Genomic DNA, 27,418 nt, shown 5'->3' with positions numbered 1-27,418 from the left:
TTATAAACTGGCTTGATATTATATATTATAAAAAAAAATTGTTGGGATGATAAGGGGGAAAATTGATTTTGGAAAGAAATTGCTGGTCGATCAAAATAACAAATTTTGATACCATCCCTCACCTCAGGATAATCTCGCAAGGGGAAAATCACGCGAGATAAGACGAGATGAAATATGGCGGCTTATTTTCAAAACAAAAAGATAGTCGATGAAGAAAAATAATGAATCATTATGACAAACAGACAGGTGCATATTTATTGTTTTAATATTTTACAGATTATAACACACAGGCATGACATTTTAGCAGAACATGAAAGTTTTCGTTTATCTACATTGACTCCAATCAAAATCGATAACGCTCACTTGTTGAAACTTGTTCAAGTTGTTGCCCGCTGTCAATAGGTATACTTCATATGTCAATGGTGGATACGACACTGATAGTTTAGGTTTCCCAAGTGACTGAAAGACCTATCTAGGCTTTCATATTTTTTTTTACACCCAGAAATAAGTTGCATGTATTTGCAAAGTAAGTAAGCAAAGTAATTTACTAATTACCTTCTTGTGAAATTATGATCATAAATAAAACAAGGGCATTGATAATTGCAATAACATGTAAATACATGTGCATTAAATGTTGTTGTCAATTTTACACTTCTTCTATTTAATATAGAAAATGCAAACTAATAAAATCAATTTTATGAACTATGTCAATGAAGTAGAAAATGTCAAATATGAAGCATTTTATTTAATTTTTAGAATGTATGTTATATCTGAAAACTTAAGACATTTTTATTGAATCATTCATTTTATCAGTAGTGTCTAATTTTCAATCAGAGGAGAGAGCGAGTTTTTAAACAATATTAAATAGGCTATAGATAAGTTAAAAAATAATTGCTAATATAATCTTGAGCAACCTTGCAAGTATTTTATTTTCCTCTTCTTGCGTTTTATTTTTATATTGTTTTATGTAGGTTTGGTTCTCTCTTCCTATTGATCCTTGGATTGAAGACAACTGTGAAGAGTTCTCTACCAGGTCATTAGAAAGTCAGTTCTCCGTGTCCAGTTTATCCCAGCAGACCACTAGATCAAGGGAAATAAACCGACTGAATTACTGCCAATCCATAAACCAAGGACCTGTCCCTCGGCTAAATCTAAACCTTCAGGAAAATACACACAGCATTCACACATTTAATCTATCAGCCAGGAGTTCACTATCTGCATATTCTGATCGGCTTTCCCAGGTGTCTATAGAATTAGAATCAGCATCTTTGTCACAGATTTCTTTAGAAGACACAAATAGTTCTAATTATCATAGTGTAGAGGGACTGGAAGTTACAAAGGTCAAAGATATCCATCATGCCAATGACGCGGGTGTAAAATATACAATAAACAATATGGAAAACAATGGTAGATCATCCATAGATTCTGGGGCAATGAATCAGGTAAGATATTGCCTAAGAATTCGCGGGTTTTAATAAAAATTGTGTGCAAGGCATTATAATTAGGAATGTCAAAATATTTATTTTCCTTAGTCGAACATTCGATTGCATTATTTGAACGATAGTCGACTATTCGGAGCATATCTTTTAAAAAAAATCTCATCGATAGTGTCTTTAAAAATAAAAAAAAAACTTTTTCGTAAATTTATGTAAAAAGTAACATTAAATGCCTATATATACTTTGTGTTACACACCGATATTCAGATGATCCTTAAGTTGGGATACGATGTAGAAATGAAATAGATTTACACCAGCAATTGATTCTCCAAAATGTATGAAATTTCATAACTTGAATCAGAATCATAAATTGGTCGGTACTTTCTTTTGTTCTAGTACACTTAGAGAATTGTCAGCACATTGTTTTTAAAGCTTACTCAGTATTTAAAATAAATTGGAAAAGGGGAGGAGATGATTGTTTTAATAATTATCGAAGTTTCAAAACTTCACGGCTATGCTGTGTTTCTATAGCATAATTTAAACATTCTTAGAGGTAATAAATAAATTTATAATTGGTACAAGTCCAATTAATAATTTTCAAAGTCCAGTAAAGCGCTGCATAATTTACTATGATAACAATAAAGGTCAGTAATTGAAAATTATTATTGCGGTATGTAATTACTGTACTTTCTATGTTTACAATGTAGAAACTTATTTATATACTGTGACTGTGTTTAAGCTCTTATTCGTCAGAGAATGGATACTATAATGGTTTTAGGAATGGCGCTTTACGATTTTGAGTTGCTCAAGAATTCTTTACCCCCCCTTTTTTTTTTGCATTTATCAAATATTCGAATGTCGTTTCATTATTCGATCGTCGGTCCATTCGACTGACAGTCGAATAGTCGACTATTTGTTGACATCCCTAATTATAGTACAGTAATGTTTCTGAGAAAAGAGTCAAGCAATTATTAATTTACATATGAATTATTTTGGGAATATATGTATTAAGGGTTTCATGGTTTTCAAAAGATTTCTGCACAGAAACGTAGGTGTTTGTAAATTCTTTATATATAACTACTAACAGTTGTAATTTATGCATTAAAATTGTATTAACATTATATTCCACATGAGATCCTCGAATGACAGTCATAAAATCTTTCTATAATTACTATTTAACAGTCATAATTTACACAATATAAGTGTATTAACATTATATTGCAGACGGGATCTACTAATGACAGTCATAACGGGGATTCCAGTCGGGCCTCTCCACTCCGCGGATTATCTTCTGATGAAGGATCTGGATGGAAATCAGAAACAACAGAGAACTCGGATGGTTAGTCTTAATCCATTCAACTTTTGAAATAAATACCGGGGTATTACGTTATCTGGTGTTTGTTTTTTTAACAGACAAAATAAATTATTGGTTTTACATGTAGTTCAAGTTTCCCTCGTTTTGTTGATGTGCATACCTGAACAGATGCTTTATAATTCTGAGAAGTTTTGAAAAAAGTGTGAGAAAAGATATTTCTTTTTGCTGGCTATTTCATTTGAAAGTGAATTTGTAAGGTTACAGAATTATATACATGGTTATAAATGATCAGTACTGGATGCCATAATTTATATTCAAACTTGTGATTTAATTTAAGCCCTAATTCCTATTGTGACTGCCCTGTTATAGTTACTTATTAATATACAGGTCCCTCTGTCTGATTTTGGTTTTGGTTTTTAGGTAATATTTGTCTATATGTATGTCTAAAAAGCTTCATTTCTTTATCTACAAGTAATCTTTGTCTGTCTGTCTGTCTGTCTAATTAAGCCTTGTTTCTTTATCTACAGGTAATCTTAGTCTGTCTGTCTGTCTGTCTGTCTAATTAAGCCTTGTTTCTTTATCTACAGGTAATCTTAGTCTGTCTGTCTGTCTGTCTGTCTGTCTAATTAGGCCTTGTTTCTTTATCTACAGGTAATCTTAGTCTGTCTGTCTGTCTGTCTGTCTGTCTAATTAAGCCTTGTTTCTTTATCTACAGGTAATCTTAGTCTGTCTGTCTGTCTGTCTAATTAAACCTTGTTTCTTTATCTACAGGTAATCTTTGTCTGTCTGTCTGTCTGTCTAATTAAGCCTTGTTTCTTTATCTACAGGTAATCTTAGTCTGTCTGTCTGTCTGTCTAATTAAGCCTTGTTTCTTTATCTACAGGTAATCTTAGTCTGTCTGTCTGTCTGTCTAATTAAACCTTGTCTGTCTGTCTGTCTGTCTGTCTGTCTAATTAAGCCTTGTTTCTTTATCTACAGGTAATCTTAGTCTGTGTATTTGTCTGTCTGTCTTATTAAGCCTTGTTTATTATCTACAGGTAATCTTAGTCTGTGTATTTGTCTGTCTGTCTTATTAAGCCTTGTTTATTATCTACAGGTAATCTTAGTCTATCTGTCTGTCTGTCTGTCTAAATAAGCCTTGTTTCTTTATCTAAGGCCATCCTTAAAAAATTGTTTTTTTGTCTGTCTAAATAAGCCTTGTTTTTTTTTATCTAGGGAATTTTTTTTTTTTGTCTGTCCATTTTCTAATTTTAGCCTTGTTTTTTTATCTCCATTGCACCTACACCGTTTTTAAAAAAAAGAACTGATGTGTTCTGTCAATATTAAGCCTTGTTTTCTTGTTTGATTAGTAACTTGGTGAAATCTTAGACTGTGTATTTGCCTGTACATAATCGAAATTTAGCCTTGTTTATTATCTACAAAAAAAAAAAAATTAGCCTGTCTACCTACCCACACCTAAATAAGCCTTGTTTCCTTTTTAAGGATGGCCTAAAGGTAATCTTAGTCTGTGTATTTGTCTGTCTGTCTAATTAAGCCTTGTTTATTATCTACAGGTAATCTTAGTCTGTCTCAGTACGCTATCGGCGGGGACCACTCGGAAGAGGATTCACCCCAGAACAGTGTCCAGGAGGAATTCTTAACATCAGCCATCTCAGAGGTCTCGAAGGACTTCATTTCGGGTAACTTCTCCCCCTCAAAATACCCAGGGGCCTCGGCAGAAAGTGACAGCTTGTCAGACGGGGATAATCAGGGGCACCTGTCCGGCGCTGTATACGCCCGGTATCCAGAGTCTGCCACCGGAATGTCAGACTGTGAATGGAATCCCTACGCCACAGAATCCGATACGAACCACACACCACGATCGAATGCCAGCGAAGCAATTACAGCTTCCGCTGCAATTCCCACTATCGCTCCATTGAAAGACAATGAATTTATGGCTAAAGAAGACAGACTTGAAGAAATTTATGCCCAACAACTTTCAAGGAACAATTCCTCTACCAAGAGAAACTCACCACCGAGCCCTAGTGCTAAGTCCTCAGATTCAGGGAATGGGAGTGTCAAGTCCTCACTGAAAGAGGAGGACCTGAGTCATCACCAGCCGTCTGCATCCTACGTTCTCTACTCCACAGAAGTCAAGTCCACAAGTTCTCAGGGGAAGATATCAGCATCAGAGAGTGATTCCACAGTGAGGGCCTCTGAAGGGTCCAGTAACTCGGACTCAGACAAGTTATCATCTAATTCATTTATTCCAATTAGCTACAAAGCTTCAAAGTCAGATTCTCAAGTACCTCATCAGAGACCAGAGCCACTTGGAGGCCGGTCTGATGAATGTTTATATGCCAAGAGGACAACCTCTTGTGACCCAGTCAGGGCAGCAGTATCAAGGGGCGGGTCAGACTTCAGAATGACAGATTCTGAAGGATATCTACCTGTGGATGAAAGAAGTAAATTGTTAAGCAAACCACAATCTTTTGATCCTCCCATGAAAAAGTCAGATCTCCAGACAAAGTCACAGGGTGGTAGATCTACAGAACCGCTAGATGTTTCTCAAGGTTTGGAGGAAGATGCTTTATCCCAGAGAGTAGCAAAACTGTTGAACAGTGCTAATGAGCTGGGTTCATCTCTTCATCAGAGTCTCTACAGCAAAGAGGCACTGGGAATGAGTGACCGGGAAGACTTCCCAAAGTACAAGTTCTCTCCTGTACGTTCCCAGTACCCAGGACTGTCCACACCTAGCCCAACCATGGGAAACTCTACTCAGGAAGATCTGACAAAGTCGGCAAAATCAATGGCATCTGATGCAAGTCTGAGGTCATCACTAGGAGAAGAAGTTGCCAAGCTTCTTGCTCGCACAGAAAACATTCCTGGTAATAAACACAGTGAAGACGTGTCTGCTGCTAGTGAACCAAGCAGTAAGACATTTATACCAATTCCTCAGGAAACTCAGGCTGACATTGAGCCTAACAGTAGAAACAAGAAAACTGCAGCAAATGGACATGCCAGGCACGAGTCAGAGGACAGTCAGAAGTCAGAGGATTCACTGGACCATAAAGTAAAGGAGATATTACAGAGAACTTCTTATGTGGAGAAGAAGCAGGTCCCAAGAAAGGTCGACCCCTCGGCCCTGGATTACTCACGTTTACAGAAAGATCTGCAAGAGATTCAGAACAGTCTTCCCGTCCATCTCAATCAGGACAACTCTCTGGATGTGACAGGAGAAAAAGAGACTTTTGGAGATAGCCTCAAAGTCAGTGAAAAGTCTTTTGTGTCGGAGGCCGAGAGTGCACAAAGTGGTGGAAAGAAACTTCTGTGGGACCATGGAGCAGACCTAGGGTATGAAGACAGTGAAAGATTTCTGGGAACGATGAAATCAGATACAGAGACAATGGAGGCTAGTCCTGGATCAGTCAATAGAAGCTATGAGTCCTCAGGAAAATCCAGCCAGAAAACCAAGGATGAGAGCACAGAGAAGGATGACACTTCAGACGTAGTGTCTGATCAGCTAGAGGTGGAGATTGATGAAATTCGTATTGGTAATGTCGCACCAGATGTTGAGGAGATCATTGCAAAGTACCAGAAGAAGAGTGGGCCTGCCTTAATGGAGCCTCAGTTTGAGGAGGATACAACAGGACTAGCCAACAGAGTTTTCCAAATCCTGACCACAGATCACCCACAAAAACAGGCCACAGGGATACTGGAGAGGGTTGTCAAGGAGGAGGGAAAACTCATCCAAAAAATGGCGGAACTTCCAAAACTGGATTCCAGTTATGATGGCTATAATCTACCCTCAGCAGACAGCAGCTTCGCTCCGAGGGATAAAGATATCAGAAAACAGCTGGAGTGGTCCGAGATGAGTTCCCTGGACTATGGTCACCCCGACAAGACTGGACTCTCAGAGATGTCATTTAAGACTGGCCTGCCCTTCAGTGCCCTTGGAAATGCTAAGACATTCCTGTCATCTCAGTTACAGAAAATGTCTGACCAAACATTTAATCACAGCATTGAGCTGAGAACACCATACAGGAATGTGGTAGAATGTTACACTGTGTATGGCACAGAGCAGAAAGGAGCCTCAAAAGAGGCATGGCCACCAGAGGATAAGCAAGGGAGGCAATCTGAGACAGGGCAAGGGAGAGAACCCCGCGCTGATAGAAACAGAAGGGAAATAGATCCATTGTCAAAGTAAGTGTCAGAGACATGTTAAACATTATATGTTGCTTGTTTGTATTTTATGTCAGAATTACTGCATGATAATTAGTGGCTAAGGAATCGTTAGAGGCTTATATACATGTATCTCCTACTTTACGATAAAAGTGTTGAATGCAAATATATATATATTTATCATAAATAACAGTGTAATTCTATACTTATTCTAGATAATAAAGTCTTAATTGTGAATTCAGCACTTTAAAACAAAGACAAAAATGTATTGCCAGTCTAGGAGAATGTTGCTTGCTACTAGTTTTGAGCTGTATATCAGTATGAAACATTTAATATCAATTTAAAATAAAATTGTTTGCTAATGGGTCTAATAAATATATTTTAATAATTTGGAAAGGGGGGCTTTGTGGAGTTTTACCTAATTTGAGAGGAAAAAGGATTTGGCAAAGATTTTTCTCTTTTCCTGACTCTTGCAATCAAAAAACTGTTGTAATTTTAGAGCATACTGATCCACAGCTCTATATGTTCTGAATACACATATAAACTTATATCACCATTGTTTGTATGGCGCATGATCTGGTGTCACCACATTGTCTACTGCTAACATGGCTGCATGCACTTCACTTTACAGCGAGAGGTTTTTCCTTAACTCTTTGGACACTACTCCTGTAGAGTTAAGGCCGCGTCGCTATAGTGACCCTAGAGAGCTCTCCCCAGAGGGGTGGAGAAGCAGGTAACAGACATGTTTGTAAAACTTAATTCAAATTTTACTGGTCAACTTCTCACATTTTAACTTCAAGAGAATTAAAATACAACTTCATCATGTTCATAGTAAAATGGTAGATAGAATATGGCTCCCTGAAATTTTTGCTAAAAAACTTTACGCATAGACTTGACAGTACACTATTGGTGTGGGTTTTTTTTTTGTTGTTATATAAATTAAGACCATCTGTCTCCTTTAGACATGTAAACATCATGTGGGCCAGGCAACTATGCCAAGGATTTATATATCGATTACCAAATCAGTGTATGATGTAAACATGATTGTTTTCTTATTTTACAAGAAATAAGGAAAGAAATGCCAAAATTCTTCATTTACATAATGTGTAATTATGGAATAATTCTATTTGTTTATTATTCCTAGATGTTACTAATCTAAATTGATTAATCAGGAATTAAGCAAAGAAATAAATTTGATTTAGATGTATATACTAAGTAATTTTCATTATTGGTAACAAATTCCTGACTTAGGAATTATCCTGATGTCTCCTACTGTAGGGTGGTTTTCATCATTCATCTTCTCTTTCAATAAGGGAAGGCCATAGCAGAAGTAAATCTGAGGATAGCAAGTCCATCTTACCAGACAGTGACCTACAAAGGGACATGTCACGACCCCTGACCTCATCAAGGTGAGGCAAACTCTGAAATTGACTACATGAATCTAGAAAAAAAATTAAAATTAGAATCTTGAAAAAAAAAGTTAACTTGATACTAATTGATAGGTTTATTTAATTTAATTATCCCAATTTGAAAGAATATTTTTTTAATAAGAGTTTCTTTTTTGTTTATATAATTTTGACCTTGACCTCTGACTCTTTTAAGTAGCATAGGAGGAGCCCGACCCAAGAACATGTTGTCCTCAGGCCAGAGATTGGAGGGACACTCGGATGGTACTCCCCCCAGTAAGTACACATGTACTAACACACATCATAAGATAAAGTACACAACTGCAGATTTCATGTTCAGAGTAGATCTTCATCATTTACATACAGTCATAGTGAAAGTACCAATGGCCAATGGGCATGTATATCTATTGGTGTACTGTATTTATTTTTTAAATATTAAAACATTTTTATAGGTAATGGAAATTGGTCCATAAGAGTTTTCTGATAACTATGATTTTTTTCTTTCTTTACTGTAAGCTGAATGGATTGGACAACAGACAATGTCTACAAATACAGTCATATTCATTTTCCATTAAAGAAATTGTCATAGAAATTTATTACATAAATATTTGCAATACAAAAATTGGTAAAAAATATTTTTTAGTTGGTAGAAGAAAGCCATACAAACCTAAGCTGAAAGGTACTTGGTTTATGTTGGTTTACTTGTTACTGTGGTATTTTATATTAATCAATCAAAGTACAACCTGTCTAGTTTTCTTCCTGGAGATCTGTCCATTAAATATTGCATTTTAGATTGTCAAGAGCATGTTCCAAGTTCTATTAATTTTATAAACCAATACAGCAATACAGGCTACTAACAGATAAGTTGATGTAACAGAGGTTTCAATAACCTGTTTAAAGTCAGCAGAATTTCATGTAATTGAACAACACTAAATTCAAAATGAACAATACATTTATCAGTTACAAGTTATTTACTCAGCTTTACAAAATACTTCTTACATTTTCAATCCTATAAAATACAAAAAAAACAAAAAAAAAACAAACTATACATGGATAAAGACTTCTGCAGGAGATCGCAATATGTTTGATTCAATTCTCCAGATGCCATTTTACTTAAAACGAACCAATCTTATATAAAAATAATCTCATAAAACTTAACAAAATAAAATATACAATAAAAGTTTGCTTAAGAGAAAACATATCAAACACTCTACACATTAACAGTTCACTCATGTTAATGAAAAGAAAGTAATTTTTGTCTGAATACCATATGGTTACTTACCCCAGTATTAAGGAGGATGTTGAAGCTATGTATAAAATATTTTTAATAAGTTCAGATAGCCGAAATTCAAAATATCTTTCTAAATTTGATTTATTACTTGTTATATAGATGGGACTTTTCTGTAAGTTATACAATTTAAATCAATCACATTTCAAAGATATAAAAAGCATTTTAAAAAATAAGTGATTTTTATTTACCAACTCCACATTTTTAGTCCAAAAATTAGTGAAATTTTAATTTGAACATTAATACATGTAATACATATCATGTATATCTAATCTCCATCTTGTTACATACTATTTTTAGCTCAGATAAGCCTTATATAGCTTTAATATACCAAACCATTCAGTGTCTTTATGTCTGTCAATCCTTCAAGCATTCTGATAAAATACATGCTAAGTCATGCTTTCAATTTGAAAAACTGACTGATATTGAAAACATAACATAGGGGCTTAGTCTTATCCACATGATGTCATGGTAACATTTGTGACATCATACCTTTATTACGTCATAATACAGTTAAAGTTAAGTAAGGTACATGATTGAGGTAAGTTAAGGTCAAGTCAAACAACAACAAAAATACAGTTGTATAGTTTTCTAAAGAGAAGTATTGAAAAATTGATTTTCTGAAATTTTGATTTACTCTTGACCAAAAAAAGAAAATGTTCAGATTTTAAGACACTCTGGAATGTAACACTGTAAATCAAGTTTCAGATGGTGAGTAATAATTTCTGAGTAAAACAATCAAGATTCAGAATTAAATTCAGAACATCAGTACCACCCTAAATTTACTGCTAGTCAACAGCAAGGTATTAAATGTTAATTACCCTAGACATGAATATTCATCAGGGAGAAAATTTCCATTAATGGTTGTGGAGTCATAGCGTAACAGTTTGGATCGCTTGAATTGTGACAGATTGAACTATAGGCTGTGTTGTCAACACTAATTATACAACAGTGCAAAAATGTTAACAATAGGGTCACACAGATGTACATCAGTGCTTATGTCCTTATATAATCATGTCAAATGAATCACAAAGGTTAGAGGTCATAGACTTTCTAAATAAGGCTGAAATGTAGCAAATTTTAAGATTTAATTAATGCAAACAAGAAAATCATTTAGCTCATGAACAGAGTTCCAAATTTACGGCAGGTCAAGGAAAAATAATTTCCTGGAAAATGATTATACACCTGAAAATCAATGGAAGTCTCTAGAATTAATAGAAAGCTCTGGAACACTAAGGCATTCACCTCGTGTGTCTTCATGTTTCCACCGGCTACAAGCTTGTACACAGATGTCAACTGGAGTCAGAGACGCAAAAGATTTCAATTAAATTATAATTAAGCTCTAATTATGTTTCAACCTAATTATAATGATCCGTCATTTTTTGTAACAGGTTTACCATTTACATGTTAAATGAGATTAAATTCTTCACATACAACAAATTGCACATTTTATTAAATATCTAAATTTATAGATATATAAAGATAGTTTACAATATATGCTACAATTTCTATTTAGCTATCTAAAAGTTTCAAATATGAATATGCCTTTTGCTTTTAATTTTCTTGTTTATTTATTTTTGTCTTCCCTCTTTATTATTTTTTAAATTTGATTTATGATATTAGGAATACTTGATCTGTCATTAATTTCCATAAGTCCAGGAGAAACAGGAAGTTAACTAGACAGTCTCATAAGAATCTGTTTGTGGTTACTATGGTTACCCATAGCTTCTCCGATTTTCTTGTGTTTTTTGGTCATTAATTTGTTTGTATACACTAGCATTCACACGTGAGATGTGCAGGTCACTAATAGTGGGGCACTCCTACACAAATTTAAATTAATTGTAATTAATTATCGAAATAGATCCATGCTGTGCTAATATTAGAGTAATAAGAATTAGTTAACAGATATTTCATTCTCTTAATGTGTTTTAACATCAACATGATCAAAGTGAATTATTATCACAATACATAAGAGGATTCTTTTATTAAATATTTTAGTACAACAGAACTAGAATAATATGTTTCTTTAAGCACGTATCATTATGGCAACTCCCTGTTATTTAATCTTTGGAATAAGTACATATTAATTAATAACAGTTCTGTTATTATCCTTTGTTATTAATTAAAAAAGTATTTATACATTTATTGAAGTTTAGCTGGAAACAGTTTATTGGATTATAATATCAAATGCTAAATTTAGCAAGTTTTATCTTAAAAGGTAACATTTATTGCATTCAGTAATAAAAGGGAAAATGTTAATTTTTTTTCTTGGAAATGAAATGTATTTGATTGAATTATAAAAGAAATTTAATTTCAGCATTACCAGGACTGTCTTCATCAATATCAGAATTCAATAAAAATTTGAAAAAAAAAAAAAACTAAGTCTATTATGAAATATTATTTTAGCGATTGTTTCTATATTTAGTATAACTTATTTACATACTGTCCTTGGAGCAGGAAGTCCCTTGAGAGATTCCCATGTCAGTAATTTTAGTGATTGTATATTACCAGTATTTGTAATCTATTTATAGACTCCAGTCCTGGGAGTGGGATGTCCTCTGAGAGATTCCCATGTCAGTAATTTTAGTGATTGTATATTACCAGTATTTGCAATCTATTTATAGACTCCAGTCCTGGGAGTGGGATGTCCTCAGAGATTCCCATGTCAGTAATTTTAGTGATTGTATATTACCGGTATTTGTAATCTATTTATAGACTCCAGTCCTGGGAGCGGGATGTCCCCAGGGGATTCCGATGTCAGTAACTCTAGTGCATCCCATCGTAGAGATGGACCCAAGCTAAGACCATACAGGTCTGTTATTTACTCTTACATTTTACTCTATAATAGTAATGAGAATTTTGATATTCAATATCAAAAGGCCAAAAGATAATTTAATAATTATGTATTATGTAGAAAATTAGCCTATTTTTATAAAACTTAAAGACGTACAACACACTGGGGGAGATTTGCGATTTCATTTATACGACTCCAGTCCTGACGGAGTGGGGATTGAGCACAAGATGTATTGTCACAGTTAAACATGCTATATAAAGGATTCAGATATATGCAAAAATTGGGATATGGGGCTTGGTTGTGATTGTGCACCATGTATTTTTTTAATTAACCCGATTAAACTCCGTAAAAAGCAAGACATAAAATATTAATACCATCCCTTAATGTTTATTTCATTTCATTTCATATGTATACAATAAATTGTATTTTTGATCAAAGCGCAGCATTTTTTTTATTCTGAAAATTTTATTTTACATTGCCAAAATTCTCATTATGTACAACTGGCTATATAACATTCTGATTAATGGTCTTCGACTTCATTACAATTTGTGCATACACGATATAAATATTGTTTTTCTTCTTTAATTAAATAAAACAACAATAAATAAACAATAAACTTTTTACAATGTAAAATCGATGTTGTTCTCAGACCCTAACTGATCAAAGAGGAACAACTCTGAAAATGTAGGAGATGTTTATTTTCCTCCCTTTATTCTCGGTTTTCCACAGAATCAGATACATTAGCAAGACCTGATAAATCCGAGAATTGAATACTATAGACCTCATATACACAATGTAAGTATAGAATTGAAAAGAATTGCTCACTTGCACTGAAATTATCTGCATTTATGAATATCCTATTGCAGCAAATCGTAACTTTGACTTTCTGTCAACAATGTTTCCTCGGTAGCCTAGCAATGTGGGATTTGATATAAATTGAAATAGATGAAGAGTTTAATGTTTGATATTTTGAAGTTAATGTGAACAAATACGGAATTTTCATTTTAACTATAGAAGCGACGACATTGAAAGAAATGCGTACAATATCATGAGGGGTGTACATGTACATCTAATACAAATGTCGAGTGCATCCTCGTTTGAAATAATGACATGAAAGAAACTAGGAGAGTTGAACATATACCATTTTTATAATGAATAAAATTAAAGAAATAAAATTAAAAATCAACATATTCAAGTTCAACAAAACTTGAATTCATATCCAGATTTCCATAACGCATACGTTTATGGACTAAACACTAAAATCTTTCAGTAATTTTTTCCTGATACACTGTGCATATAAAAAGAGTAGTCAATATTTACATTTTAAAAACTCTATAAAATACCAGTATATTTGAGAATTTTGATATTCAATATCAAAAATTGGCTTTACAAAGAGATTTTAATTTAATAATATATTTTTGTATTATGTAGAAAATTAACAAAGCCTATTTTTATAAAACTGGTCGTACAAAAATTAATTTGTTATTTTTACTACCAGTTTTTTTTACCAAAATTAAACGTAAAAAAATTTTGATGAAATATTGTAACATTTCATATGAGCTTTTCATGTAAGAAATTGATTAACTGATGATTTTGGGTTTTGACAGGCCCCCCAAAAACCACTGGTAAAATATGCATACATGCAGTAGATATAGTCATGTACAAAATATACAAAAATAACGAAAATTAAACGAAGTTTTTTTGTATTGTGTTGTACACACAGAAACATTTCATATGAGCTTTTCATGTAAGAAATTGATTAACTGATGATTTTGAGTTTTGACAGGCCCCCTGGCGGACAGTGTCACCACACTGGAAAGTACACACACAGGTCAGGTCAAAGGTCACATCCTCAGCTTACAGCATCGTAGACATGCGCATGGAATTTTTAATTTATAGTGCTTTATTATTTGCATGATCCTATCCTGAAATTACAGTACCCTCTCTCGATACAGCTCTGTCTGTTGTGATTATCTTTGTAGTTAGAGCTAAACATACTGAGCTAAACAAAATGCATGTAACTTGATAGAATCTCTGGCTTTTACTATAAGGATAACACCCCATCCCCACTTCACCCTCCTTACAAACAAAAGATAAATTTTAAACAGTAATGTACAATTATGCACAGAATTTAAGTTTAAATAAATTCTTGTCATGATCGTACAGTGTATTTGATTTTTGTAATACTGACATAGGATTATCAGAAATGGCCATAAAACTGTTGAGTGTTGAGAAATCATTACCAAGGAAATGAGGAATTGATGCTGTTGTTTTGAAAGAATGATATTTTCTCTACCTGATACATAACAATTTATACTCCTAACTGAAAATCCTGGATCCACCCTTGGTATAGCCTTTAGAAACTGCCAAGAAATAATGGAATAAAAAGAAATACCTCACAAATACTACTCACATTTATTTCATAAAAAAATTAGTGTGTGAATTTGATAGTGAATTCTCCTAAAATCAGTGATGTACAGTACTCTACACTTTCACTTTCACTTTGAATTCATCCTCTCACCCTTACAGTGTCACTCAGGCGAGTTTTACGGGGCACTAGAACTTCCCGTATCCGAGGTAAACAAAGTGTGACTAAACAGTCTTGTCCTGTTACTAATATTTATTTTGTAGCTTGGAGATTTTATTTCAGCTTAACTCCATTAATGGATCAGTTTTGCTTTATTTAACACATTTTGTAATCTGTGACTAATCATGTGTGCAAGAATGTTTTGATTTGTTGAGATGTAAGATTATTATTCGAATATTATTTTAATGGCTAAGACGTAAATTAATCAGGAATTTATCACAATAGTCATCACGTTTTGATCACAAAATCTCACATGTTGGATTAACTGAAACCACACTAGTACATGTAGTATACAAAATACCATTCACATACAACTTAAAAATCTATTTACATGTCAGGCAATGTTAGATTTGTTTTATATTTATCAGGCTCTGATGATGCAGTGGGTCCTTACATTCCTTCCCAACACCTAGGAAGCAGACAGGATGGTCCCAGATCCTCTGGTATCTATGGTAACCGGAGTAATTTGGATGTCGTTGAGGATGCTCTGTCAACAATTGAGGAGAAATCCATTTCTGTGAGTTTTCATTATTTATAAAATAAAGATTGAAATGAAGTAAAACAAGCATCTCTCATAAAATATAAATTGTTAGATTCAGATAGGAATGATCAAGAACCTGAGCTGCAGTTTCTCTGTTAGAATTGAAAATCTGGTCTCAATTTTGAATTTGTTATATTAAGATAACTAAATGAGTTGATCTCTTTTCCAGGATGACAGAGAGCGAGCCATGAGTGACCTTGCCAATCCTTTAAGTGACTTCTACAAACGAGATAGTGGTCTAGAACACAGCTCTAGGGTCCCCATGGCAACAGACAGAGCTCCCTCTGTTGGTAGTGATCACTTCTCTAACAGGAGTGGTTCATCTAGGGCTAGCAATCATCTGCAGAGTCATGACCAGTCCACTGGACTCCATTCCAGTCAGCCCCATAGTTCTGAGGGAGGCCGTAATTTTGATAATTTCTATGAAGACAGTAGGATGTCCATGACAACGCGATCAGATCCTGGTGACCAGTTTGCTACTCCCCGACGTGTGCGTGATGTTTCAACAATTTCGGGTCAACAGGCACACATCAGTAGGGAGAACAGCAGTGATAACCTTGTTAAAAGTAAGTCAAGGTCAGAAACTGACCTTGTGGCGATGAGTCCTGAGGGAAGGCAGATTTCCTCCTCTCCCGCTTCCCGTGGAAGACTGATGGATATGTCTGCCCAGCCATCACCCATCTTGTCTTATCCAAATTCTCTTATCTCTCCTGCGTTTCAAGGAGCAGTGAGAGAGTTAAATGAGGCAGACAAAATTCTAAATCAAATATTTGGCCCTGAAAGCAATAGTGACTTATTAGATACTAATGGAAGGAAAGGAGGTTCAGATAGAGAATCAGATAGAAATCCCATGGTGAGAGATGTTCCATACTCATCTAGGAGGCCAGCAGAGGATGAATATAGCAGAACTAATGTACAGAGTAGACAACCTCAAGAAGAGGTGAGGAGAAGAGAAGATTATGGAAGTAGAAGGTCTCCAGTTGATGACTATAGCAGAGGAGCTGTAGTGCAAGGGAGACAACCACCAGAAGAGATTAGCAGAAGAGAAGATTATGGAAGCAGAGGACAGGTGGATGATGTAAATGAGAGGAGGAGAGATAGAGATGATGGAAGACCATTAGAAAGAAGGTCAGGTGATGATAGGTTGCTTTCTGAAGATAGAGGAAGAAAGAGCCCAGGAGAGAGACCAGAGGAAATTCAGCCTGAGTATGTCAGATCCAGGCCACAGGGAGAGGAGGTCTATGAATACACCAAGAAAGAAGACAAACTGGACCGAGCCACTCCCAACCAGTACGACAGTCTGGGAGACATCATGAAGCAGTACCAGAGTCGGCCCCTGGAACCAGGCCGGGAGTCACTGGACTACGACTCCAGACCCAGGTCCACAGACCCAGGGAGAGATGGGTACACCGTTAGTGCTGCCTCAACTCGACCAGCTTACTACCCATCCAGAGGAAACATTGGCTCAAGGTCTGACCGGTTACAGGATGTAGACATTCCAAGAACATCAGCCTACTCAAGGCCAATAGAAGATGATAACATAAGATTGGACAGAAGACAGGATACAGAAATTCCTCCAAAATCTTCTTATGCAGTGGAGAGTAGCTACAGCACTCGACCAGCAGAGATTGTATCTAGTGAGAACATTGCTCAAGACAGACCTAGGTCATTTGAGAGTCGACCACTTGAACCAGGATCTGATCTGTATCAATCAAGAGCTGCAGTGGAATCATCCGGCTTCTATAGTGGGCGCAGTGACAGTGATAAGGAATACAAGAGAGTTTCTCCACTAGAACCAGGTCGTGGCTTAGAAAGCAGATCTTTGGAAACTGGAGGTGACCTTCTGTACAGATTGGGGAGAGAAGATACATTAAGTCAGCCCCTAGAACCGGGGAGAGGTCTAATCAGTCAGCCATTGGACATGGTTACTGATTTACCTTACAGATCTGGAAGTGACCTTTACCAACAGAAATCTGTCACGGACCATGATCCTTACAAATCTTCTTCAGCTGATCTCCTGGAGACAGTAACCAGGCAAGCACTAGATGATGTGTCAGCTAACCAGGAAAGGCCAAAGGTTGACAAACATGATTATATTGAAAGAGAGAGGGGGCGGTCTCTGGATAGGGGTCAGGATTATTTGGACATGTTTATACCACGGGCCATAGACAGAGAAACAAGAAGAGATTGGTCTGATGAGAGAAGATCTGAGGGTCAAAGGTCAAGGGAAAGGTCATCTGAAAGACTGAATAGGTCAAGGTCACCAGCAAACAAAAGCAGTGAGAAGGAGCTGAGGGAATATGTAGTAGATGGGGAAATTTTCACTGAACTTCCACAGGTAAGTTTTTGTTTTTGGTTTTAAAAGATAAGTATATGTACATCTGATATATAGTGACTTAAGGTCCTACCTTAAGGACACTCAAAGAACATTTTAAATCAATTTTTATAAATGCCATAATTTTTTAATGTTCATAAAGGTTCCAGATGAAGAGTTTGAAGATATGGTGAGGACAGAGAGGTTAAAGGCAAAGAAAGAGCTTGAACTAATGAGAAAGTAAGTGTATTTTTCACTTATATTTTTTTCAAGGAAATATGGATAAGAAGGCACTTTTAAAGAAATATATGTAATATTAATATTTGATTCATAGAATGAAGAGACCCAAAGGCCACATTTTATCTGAGGAAGAGGAGAAGGAATTTGGGGCTGAATTTGACAGTGTCCCACCCAGCAAGAAAGCCCAGGCCCTCAGAGAAACCCTAGAGAGAGACAGAGATCCCTCCCTCCCCGCCAACATCAATGACCTGTGGAAGAAATTCCAGGAGATGAACGAGACACAGAGTGACAGCAGCATGAACACATCACGGATGGAGACCCTGACCAGTCTGCTGCGGAACCCAACAAAGCATGTGGTACAGAGGGCACTAGATGACCGAACGTACCAAAAGGTCAAGGAGAGGAGGGTGGTACAGGAGCTTGCGGACATGGAGCTAGAGAGCCAGGGGAAGGAGGGGGACAGCAGGCCAAGAGAGGGGGAGAAGTGGAGGATGGAGAAGCAGAAGAGACGACAGACACTGAGTGAAGAGGAGAGCAACGGGAGCTACGCAGAAATCCTGGCAAAGCAGAAGAAAACGGCAGAAACAGAAAAGAGACAGAAGAATAAGGAAAACAAGATGAAGGGTAGTAAAAGTGTCCGAGTTCAGGATGTGAAGAAGTGTGAAAGTGCTGATACACTGTACTCTATCCCAGAGGACACAAGCTTCGAGTCCAGTAGAGGAGCATCACCCAGTGTACTGACAGAGTCCCAGAAGAAAGCCAAGAAGCACAGACAGAAGAACGTGATTGATCCTCTGATGGTGAAACTCAAAGAAAAGGTGGAGACTCAGAAGAACAAGATAGATGTGGAGAGGAGAAAGGAGATGAAGAGACTGGAGAAACTGAAGAAGCTGGAGATGTTACTGGGAGCAAAGAAGAAAGGGAAGCTTTCTGACAAGGCCATCTCTGCAGAGCTGGAGAACGTCTCTACAACCTCAGTTCCACAGTCAGATGAGTCGTCCACATTCCTGCCTTCAGATTCCACTCTGATGGAGGATTCAGGTGATTCCACCCGGCCAGTTCTTGACTCAACCTCTTCCAAAGACAGCAGCATAGAGCTACAGAGAACTCGTGTCAGGAAATCTAAGGACAACAGGGACTTCCAAAAATCGTCATCTGCTGCCATTCTTCTGGAAGATTCTGAATCTCAGAGTGATATTATTGTAATCCGTAAACCAAAGACAAAGCAAAAGAAAGATAAATTGAATGATGAAGTTGGGCATAGGTCAAGAGATCGCAAGAAACATCGAGACGAGGAGTTATCTTCTGCCAGAGAGAAATTTCATTTGGAGACTTCCCCTGTTAGGACAAGGAAATTGAGAGACATTGGTACTATGTATCCCTCCCCAATTGTAGTCAGTCCACCAACAATGAGGAGAAGACCCAAGGAGGTAGCTATGAAATCTGAGGCTGTACAGACAACAGGGAGGAATGCTTCCCCGTCCTACAGTAACACCATGGTCATTCCTGTCCCCCTCATGTCACCAGAGAGTCAGAGGAAATCCAAGTCTGCCCGCTCCTCCAGGGTGGAAAAACATCACAGTCAGAAGGGACCACATCAAGAGTGGTCTCCAGACAGGTCAAGTCTGAGTCATCGGTCGTATACCCCTCCCAGAGCAAAGTCACCCTCATCCAAGTTGTCTGGTGGACAGAGAGTCAAGTCAACTTCTCCTGGGACACAGTTCACGAGTCATCAGAGAATTGGGTCCACTTCTCCCCCCAGATCCAGGATGTTTGTCCCTGAGTCAGACTCTGAGTATGAGAAGTTTATAATGAAGACTCCTCCCAAAAATAAGATGTTTACCCCGGAGACCCCAGAGGATGAGTATGCTGCCAGAATGAGGGACAGTCCACGTAAGTTAGTCACCACTGTATCAAAGAAAAAAAACAATTTTCATTCCAAAACTTCAAAAATCTCAAAGGAAAAGTAGGATATTTATTTTGAAAAATGTATTGAAAAACTATTTGATTAATAAAGGTGATTGTGTTTTATTTATGAATTTTCTTCCAGGAGGCATGGCTTGGTATATCCCCATGGATAAGGAGGTCAAACCATGGAGAAAGCCACTTAAAGAGCAGCAGGCTCATGCTGTGCGTAACGAACCATGGCAACCCAAGAATGTCAGCTCCAGCCAATGGAAGAACATCGTGAACTCGGATATCATGAACAAATCCCGTGACACCAAGTTTGATCTTAACCCCGAGGGGGAACCGATTGAGAACAAGGAGAATACAATGGAGGAATCGGACGATGATAATTCAGAGTCAAAGCCCCTCAACAAAATGTCTCTACAGGTGAAATAATGAATACTGAACTGATTCTGAACTCATTAATCATGGAATCATTTCTCTTAAAAAATCAAATAGCAGAATGAAATCTTATTTTTGGAAGATAATGAATAAAGGAAGCTTTCACTAAGATAAAGATTGGTTCATTGTTTCAGCAGCTTGTCATTTTACAGACATAAATTGTCAGGTTTAGCAATGATGAGCAAAGGTTTATGAAATGAAATGTGAAAGCTAAATTCAATTATTTTTTATTCTTAGGAGGCCTTTAAGCTCTACAAACAGAACACAATTTCCCACGTCCGTGAACGCCAGAAGCGAGTTACCCTGGCAACAGAGGAACGCAGACTGGTGACGGCCATGGAGGCAGAGAGAGAACGACTGTTTGCCGAGCAGAAAAAGAAGGAGGCAAATCCTGACGCACACCCGTATAGTGGTGAGTACAAATAACAGACGGGGACAGTGTGAGAGACATGGACAATACCATATAAGTGGAAATTTTAGCGAGACGCAAATTTAGCGATTTCTCCTTAAAAATTAGTAATTTATTTTTAGTTTATTGAGATTTGATTTTAAAGTGCTTGGATTAAAAATGCAATTAATTTTTAGTGATATTTTTAAGTGATCCCAAGACCCTTGCATGAAACTCTCAATATCTCTGAGCACTTAACTGAAATTTTGTAGAATGAAATTGACAGCATCATAATATGTCCATCTTGGTTGACAGATGTTAACATACATGTTCATTGTACATTTGCAAATGTAAAACTGTATGTTCATGAAATTCTGTTACATGTTTTAGTGGTCAGTTATAACTATAACAATCTTATTTTCTTCATATGCCTGGTCTTGATAAATATTATTTATTCATTTACTAAATTTCTGTAGTAGAAACAATGATTTACATGTGCAATGTATAACTGATGATTTATTATCAATTAACAAATCACTTGAACTTCTTTTCTTGTCTTCTTAGAAAATCTCCATGTTCCAAAGAGAGAGAGAGAGAGGAGAGAGATAGGGTACTCTTACAAAGCAAGAAATAAAAGAACGTACTAAAAAGTGAGTATCTAGAGTGAGAGAGAGATGGGATACTTACAGTGAAGAAAGATTAGAGTGTGAATACTTTGTGTACTTAAATATTTGTATCATTTACAGTCAACGGATCATTTGCTAAGAAATACATTTATCTTTGTTTTCTCTTTTATCTTTTGTAAAAATACATGACTTTTTACAAATCTGCATTTGGTATTGGAGGAAACGTTAATTTTATTCTTGAATTGTTTTTATAAAAGGTCATACAAAAAACTTGCTGAGGTTGTGGAGAAAAAGAAAGAAGAAAAACGTCAGGAAGATTATGCACTGAACAGACTGAAGGCTAAGGTGTTCAACAGGGTAAGACAACTCTGGTTAAATAATGTTTATTTTAAAAATAACTATGGATGCAGATCTTACCATTTTACATTGTATATTACTCACAATCAGTTTAAATCTTTAATGGGATTTTACTTTATTAATGTGATTGCACCTTGCAGTATATTAGAATTGGCATTCAATTTATTGCAATATCAATCTGACATCTGTATATTGTTTTGTTTTTGTAATTTCAGAGAATACAAAGGCATGTTTTGAAGAAGAGTGCAACCTTGAGATAAAATGGCAGCCACTTTTTTGTTCCTTGTGGAATTATTGTCTGTGATATTGACTTTTGTCAATGAAATTCCCTGACATTCATAGTTAGAGGATGGACTTCTATATGTTATATAGTGCCTTATGTCATATTGATATTTAACGAATTACACTTACTCTTAGCTAGATCATTAATTAGGGAGTGATTCTGAAATCTTAATATCTTATTTTTATTGGTTAGATAAATAAACAGATTTCTTAATGTTTCTATGTCTTGTCAATTGACATTTATAAAAAAAAAATTGTATTTGTGCCGTTTTGTTCAGTGGTGGGGAAGTACAATAATATGTCAGGAGTTGTCTGTTCTTTATGGTATTAGTATTGTCAAGCATTAAACATAAGATATGGTAATTCACTAAATGCTAGGATTAACGCTAGTATTTGTTCACACCTACATGTATTTTATTCTGGACTTATGATCCAATATTTAATAAATTATTCAATGATTAATAATACTTCTTTTTCTTGATCATTAATTGCTTGGAACAACATTTTACACTAGTCATTTGCATGTTAAAAGTTCACTTTGGTAAGAAATACATATTTGTATTTAGGTTTGAGACAGATCCAGATCAGGATATTATCCCTCAATGAGGATTTTTTTTTTGAACCAATTCATTTATTTTGATTAATAGAAAGAAATTTCAATATCCAGAAGGAATAGAAAGTCACTAATTAATGGTATGCTATTTTAAAAATTATATGTGTGCTTTCTTCTTCCAACAAATGCAGAATTGTTTGTATGGGTTTTTGAAGCTTAATTAATTGAGCTAAAAAATCAAGTAACATCATTCTATTGCTCAGCACCTGGCTGGCTGTCCATCCATTGAATCCTAGCTACAACCACTGGCTAAAGAATGAGTGCACTTTCGTACGTCATTTGGAACTTTTTCGGCTACCCATTTTAATTTATACATTACAATTTATTGCTAAATTAATCTATGATTATTCTGCAAGCATATGCTTTTGATATTTATGCCTTGAATTTTTTGTCATACATATTTTTATAATTACAGACGCCATTGATAAGAACATGTATAAGCCTTAAATTCCTGAAATTTGAACGGGATCACTGTCGAAATTAAGCTACCCGCAATTAGGCAAAGACATTCAGATCGCATGGATGTGGAAAGTAAACAATAGCACATAGATTTTTTAGCAATCAGATGCTACACTACGAATTTAAATTATGAAGAGAGGGATTGTATAGTTTCATGGTGCACAAATAATAAATGATTCTAGTGTTTAGGGATGGGGTAGATGTATCACCCTGCAGACCATAATACAGAGGCAACATGAGCTTTATTTACTAATATCACTACCAATACCAGAATTCTTTCAAAACACTCCTAAAGAAAAACGGTAAAATAAGAGATATAATCAACCTTATCAAAATTTGCACAAAAATCTTCCTTAGTTTGAAGTTGGAAGTACTATAAATACTGTAGGAATAGAAACTCCAAGCGACAAACACAATGAAAATTTTAATGAAAGCATTTCCGTATGGAACCCTGGAATGTCGCATGAGTAAACCGATTATAATATCAATTGTTTACACTCGGGGATATGTTAATTTAGTGGCTAACTTGATGGAAGTTTGGAGACTTTTTCAAAAAATTAGATATGAGCCGCAACTTGACCAACATTGTCCTTTGGATATATATAAGTTTTGATTAAAATACACATGCTGTGCAAATGAGACCAATGGCCAAGTTGCGGCTCGATGTAACCAATGTCGTTGAAAACTGGTTTGCATATGAATAACAATAAAAATGTGACAAAATTGGTAGACCCCCGTCTCAAAAGCCAGTGTTGCTGAGGGGCATTAATGGCTCCCAAGAGAAAATTATTGTGAAAAAATTAAAATCAGACTTCTTAGATTGCACATGCTAAAATACACATGCTGTGCAAATGAGACCAATGGCCAAGTTGCGGCTTGATGTAACCAATGTCGTTGAAAACTGGTTTGCATATGAATAACAATAAAAATGTGACAAAATTGGTAGACCCCCGTCTCAAAAGCCAGTGTTGCTGAGGGGCATTAATGGCTCCCAAGAGAAAATTATTGTGAAAAAATTAAAATCAGACTTCTTAGATTGCACCATACACATAGTGTATATGGTGCAGATCTAAGAAGTCTGATTTTAATTAGATTGCACTGAACCTAAAATAATGAAAGTTACCAGACTGAGTGTTAATTAATTTAAAATTGTTTAAATCATGACGGTTGACTCTTGGGTATAGGGTGGGATGCTATAAGAGATCAAAGTTTTACATGGAATATATGGGGAATGGTTGAAGAAGCACTGGAGCAGAAAAGTTAAGTTAAATCTTACACCAACCTTCAATTCATGGTTCCCCAGGTGATTGAGTTTGGCCAAAATAAAGGATTAATTTATTGGAAAAAAATCTTTGAAAATCTCAAGCTGACAAGATTATATTCAGGTTCATCAATTCTATTGAACTTTTTATGGAGAAAAAATTAAAACATATTTAGTTGATAAGGTACACCATATATTTCTAAGTTGCCTCTCACTTTATATGTGAAAAAAAGTATAATGGAGTTTACAGTATGTATAGTCATTTCACTCCCTCAAAAAAGAAATTCAAAACCTTGGAGAATCGGGGGTATTTAATAATGTATCTTTTTCATTTTATGAAATAAAGCTTTTTCTGCAGGTAACTTAAAATTTTTTTCACAGTTAAGTTACAAAACTAGGTAAATATCTGTGCGAGAGTTTAAATCTAATTATATCCTAGTCTTGTAGTATCTTATTGCTGGTTTTGTTAAATCTCACCTGAAATCTCATGTATTCCATGATCTATGAACATATATTTAAAAGCATTCAGAGGCCTTTCATACAAAAAAAGTGCAGGTATGTATAGTGACTACCAGTATTTGTAATTTAGAATGTTTCTGACATTTTTATTTTTCAAAATCTATATTTTAAAATGGAAAGATTATAAATTTCCTTCATGTATTGAACAAAAGTCAAACAATGAAATGGAACATTGCCTGCCTGAAGTTTAGAAACCTTAATGTAATACACCCGTAATTTAAATATTTATTTTACGTGTAGATGGAGCTTTCCAAAACAATGCAAGTAGCGTTAACTCCCCAACATTTCCTACAGTGTGGTAATGAAGATTGTGTGAAAAATTGTGAATTCTACTGCAACTCATGTCATCATGGCATGTGTAGAGAATGCACAGATCTCCACATGGATAATCAAGAAAACCAGAACCATGAGGTAGTCCTGTACCAACACCGTAAACGACAACATCCAGTGGAGAAATGCAAGACTCATCCTACTAAAGAAATAGATATTGTATGTGAGGAATGCAATGTTCCTTTATGTTCAAAGTGTTCAACAATGCAAGAGCACAGGGGTCATCAATTTGTTGATTTAGAAATGGTCTATACTGATAAATTTAAACTTTGCCAGAAGGAAATCTCCAAAATTTATAATTATTTCATTCCAACTACACAAGATTTACAGAAAGATGCAAAGGAAGATGCTACTGAAATAAAAAATATCATAGACAACATACGGACAACCATGAATGCAGGAGCAGAATTTCTCAAAAGCATAGTGGACTCGGTGCTTTCAGACAATATGGAAGAATTAAATCAGATAGAACACATGATACTGGAGGATTTGAAGAGCCAAGAGAAGACATTGAATGATTATATTGCCTATCTCAGGGGCCTTGTAAAAGAATTCCAGAGCTACCTGGCCTCTACTGAGCTCACAAACTTCACCACTTTACTCCCAGAGAACTTGGAAATAAAACCCATACCAGAAACCACAAAACCTATCAAACCAGAATTTTTCCCTGCTGAATACACTGAGAATGATGTTGCCAATTTACTGGGGAAGATAACTGTGACAGATCTAGATAGAAACAGAGAGATTAGAAAAATAAAGCCAATGGAAATGGCTTCTTTTTCTTCATCAATCAAACCTGCAAGTGAACAATCAAAACAAGATCAACATGTGAAACCTGACAAGAAACATCTATCTGCCAGATCTGTCAATAAGGTCAAGGAGTTAAAAGTACCAGGTGTAAGGAATGTGTACCATATATCACTGGGTCAAAAAGACATAATCTGGATCAGTAATGATGATGGTATTCTTGTCCAAGCAGATCTACAGGGGAATATGATACAGAAAATAAAAACCAGTGGAGGGATGGAAGGCTACCACACAGTCACCCAGGAGGGGGAACTTCTTTATACTGATGGACCCAAGAAAGTCATTAATAGGGTGACAAAAGATAACAATTTCACCGAATTCCTTAAAACTGGAGACTGGGAACCATACAGCATACACTCCTCCATCATCAATGGGGACATTCTGGTGGGGATGTGGAAGGAAAAGGAAGCTAAAGTCACGAGATATACCAAGACAGGAGAAGAACTGCAACACATACAGAGGGATAACAAAGGCCAGGGAATGTATGGTGTTCCAACCTATATCACAGAAAACATCAATGGTGATATCTGTACATCAGACTGGGGAAAGAAGGCAGTAGTGGTGGTAAATAAATCAGGACAACACAGGTTCTCCTACACGGGTCAGGAGTCAAAGTTCTGTCCCTTTGGAATATGTACCGATGTTTTCTGTCACATCCTGGTGTGTGATAGATACAGTGAAACTGTTCATCTTCTTGATCAGAACGGTCAGTTCTTGTCTCTTTTCCTGGCACAACAACAGTGGGTCAAGTATCCTAAGGCTTGTTGCCTGTGTGTGGATGATGAGAACAATCTCTTTGTTGGACAACTAGACACAAACACTGTTACAGTTTACACGTATCTCAAGTAATCCCTACTCCATCATAAACCAGAAGTCTCTGTCGAGACTGTAGCTCTACTGGTTTGTACTTATCAAAAACCATTGCACTATTTTATGTATCTTTGTGTAGTCTACTTGTGTGCCAACTTATTTTGAAATCAAACTAAAACTGTAGAAGGAGTAGCGTTTTAAAGGAATTCACAGAAAATTCTATTTTTAGTAACCATGGTAACACCGCTCATCGAAATTAAAAACCGATGCACTATTCTATGTATCTTAGTGTAGTCTACTTGTGTGCCAAGTTACATTGAAATCAGACCAAAACTGTAGAAGGAGTAGTGTAAATTTAAAGGAATTTCACAGAAATTTCTATTTTTAGTAACCATGGCAACACCATTCATCGAAATCAAAAACCGATGCACTATTCTATGTATCTTAGTGTAGTCTACTTGTGTGCCAAGTTATATTGAAATCAGACCAGAACTGTAGGAGGAGTAGCATTTTAAAGGAATTTCACAGAAAATTC

The 27,418-nt window shown here is 35.8% G+C and overlaps 1 protein-coding gene across 1 annotated transcript; it reads left to right on the top strand.

Annotated features, from left to right (window-relative positions):
- The first annotated feature begins 162 nt into the window (after positions 1-162).
- LOC134250424 (serine/arginine repetitive matrix protein 2-like) lies at positions 163-22,524 on the top strand. The gene is given in 21 exon segments (XM_062732790.1): positions 163-246; positions 972-1,442; positions 2,661-2,775; positions 4,305-6,933; positions 7,544-7,645; positions 8,226-8,321; positions 8,515-8,594; positions 8,962-8,997; positions 12,322-12,453; positions 14,178-14,231; positions 14,930-14,977; positions 15,356-15,504; positions 15,698-17,866; positions 18,006-18,082; positions 18,177-19,975; positions 20,133-20,416; positions 20,669-20,843; positions 21,384-21,430; positions 21,432-21,469; positions 21,703-21,802; positions 22,018-22,524. Coding segments are annotated over 21 exon segments (8,661 nt in total). The 5' UTR covers positions 163-231; the 3' UTR covers positions 22,063-22,524.
- The last annotated feature ends 4,894 nt before the right edge of the window (positions 22,525-27,418 follow it).

The sequence above is a fragment of the Saccostrea cucullata genome, unplaced genomic scaffold, assembly GCF_032062105.1.
Source record: "Saccostrea cucullata isolate Sc308-1 unplaced genomic scaffold, CSIRO_AGI_Scuc_v1 ctg102, whole genome shotgun sequence".
NCBI classification, from domain to species: domain Eukaryota; kingdom Metazoa; phylum Mollusca; class Bivalvia; order Ostreida; family Ostreidae; genus Saccostrea; species Saccostrea cuccullata.
This window is presented reverse-complemented; position numbering and strand designations above follow the sequence as displayed.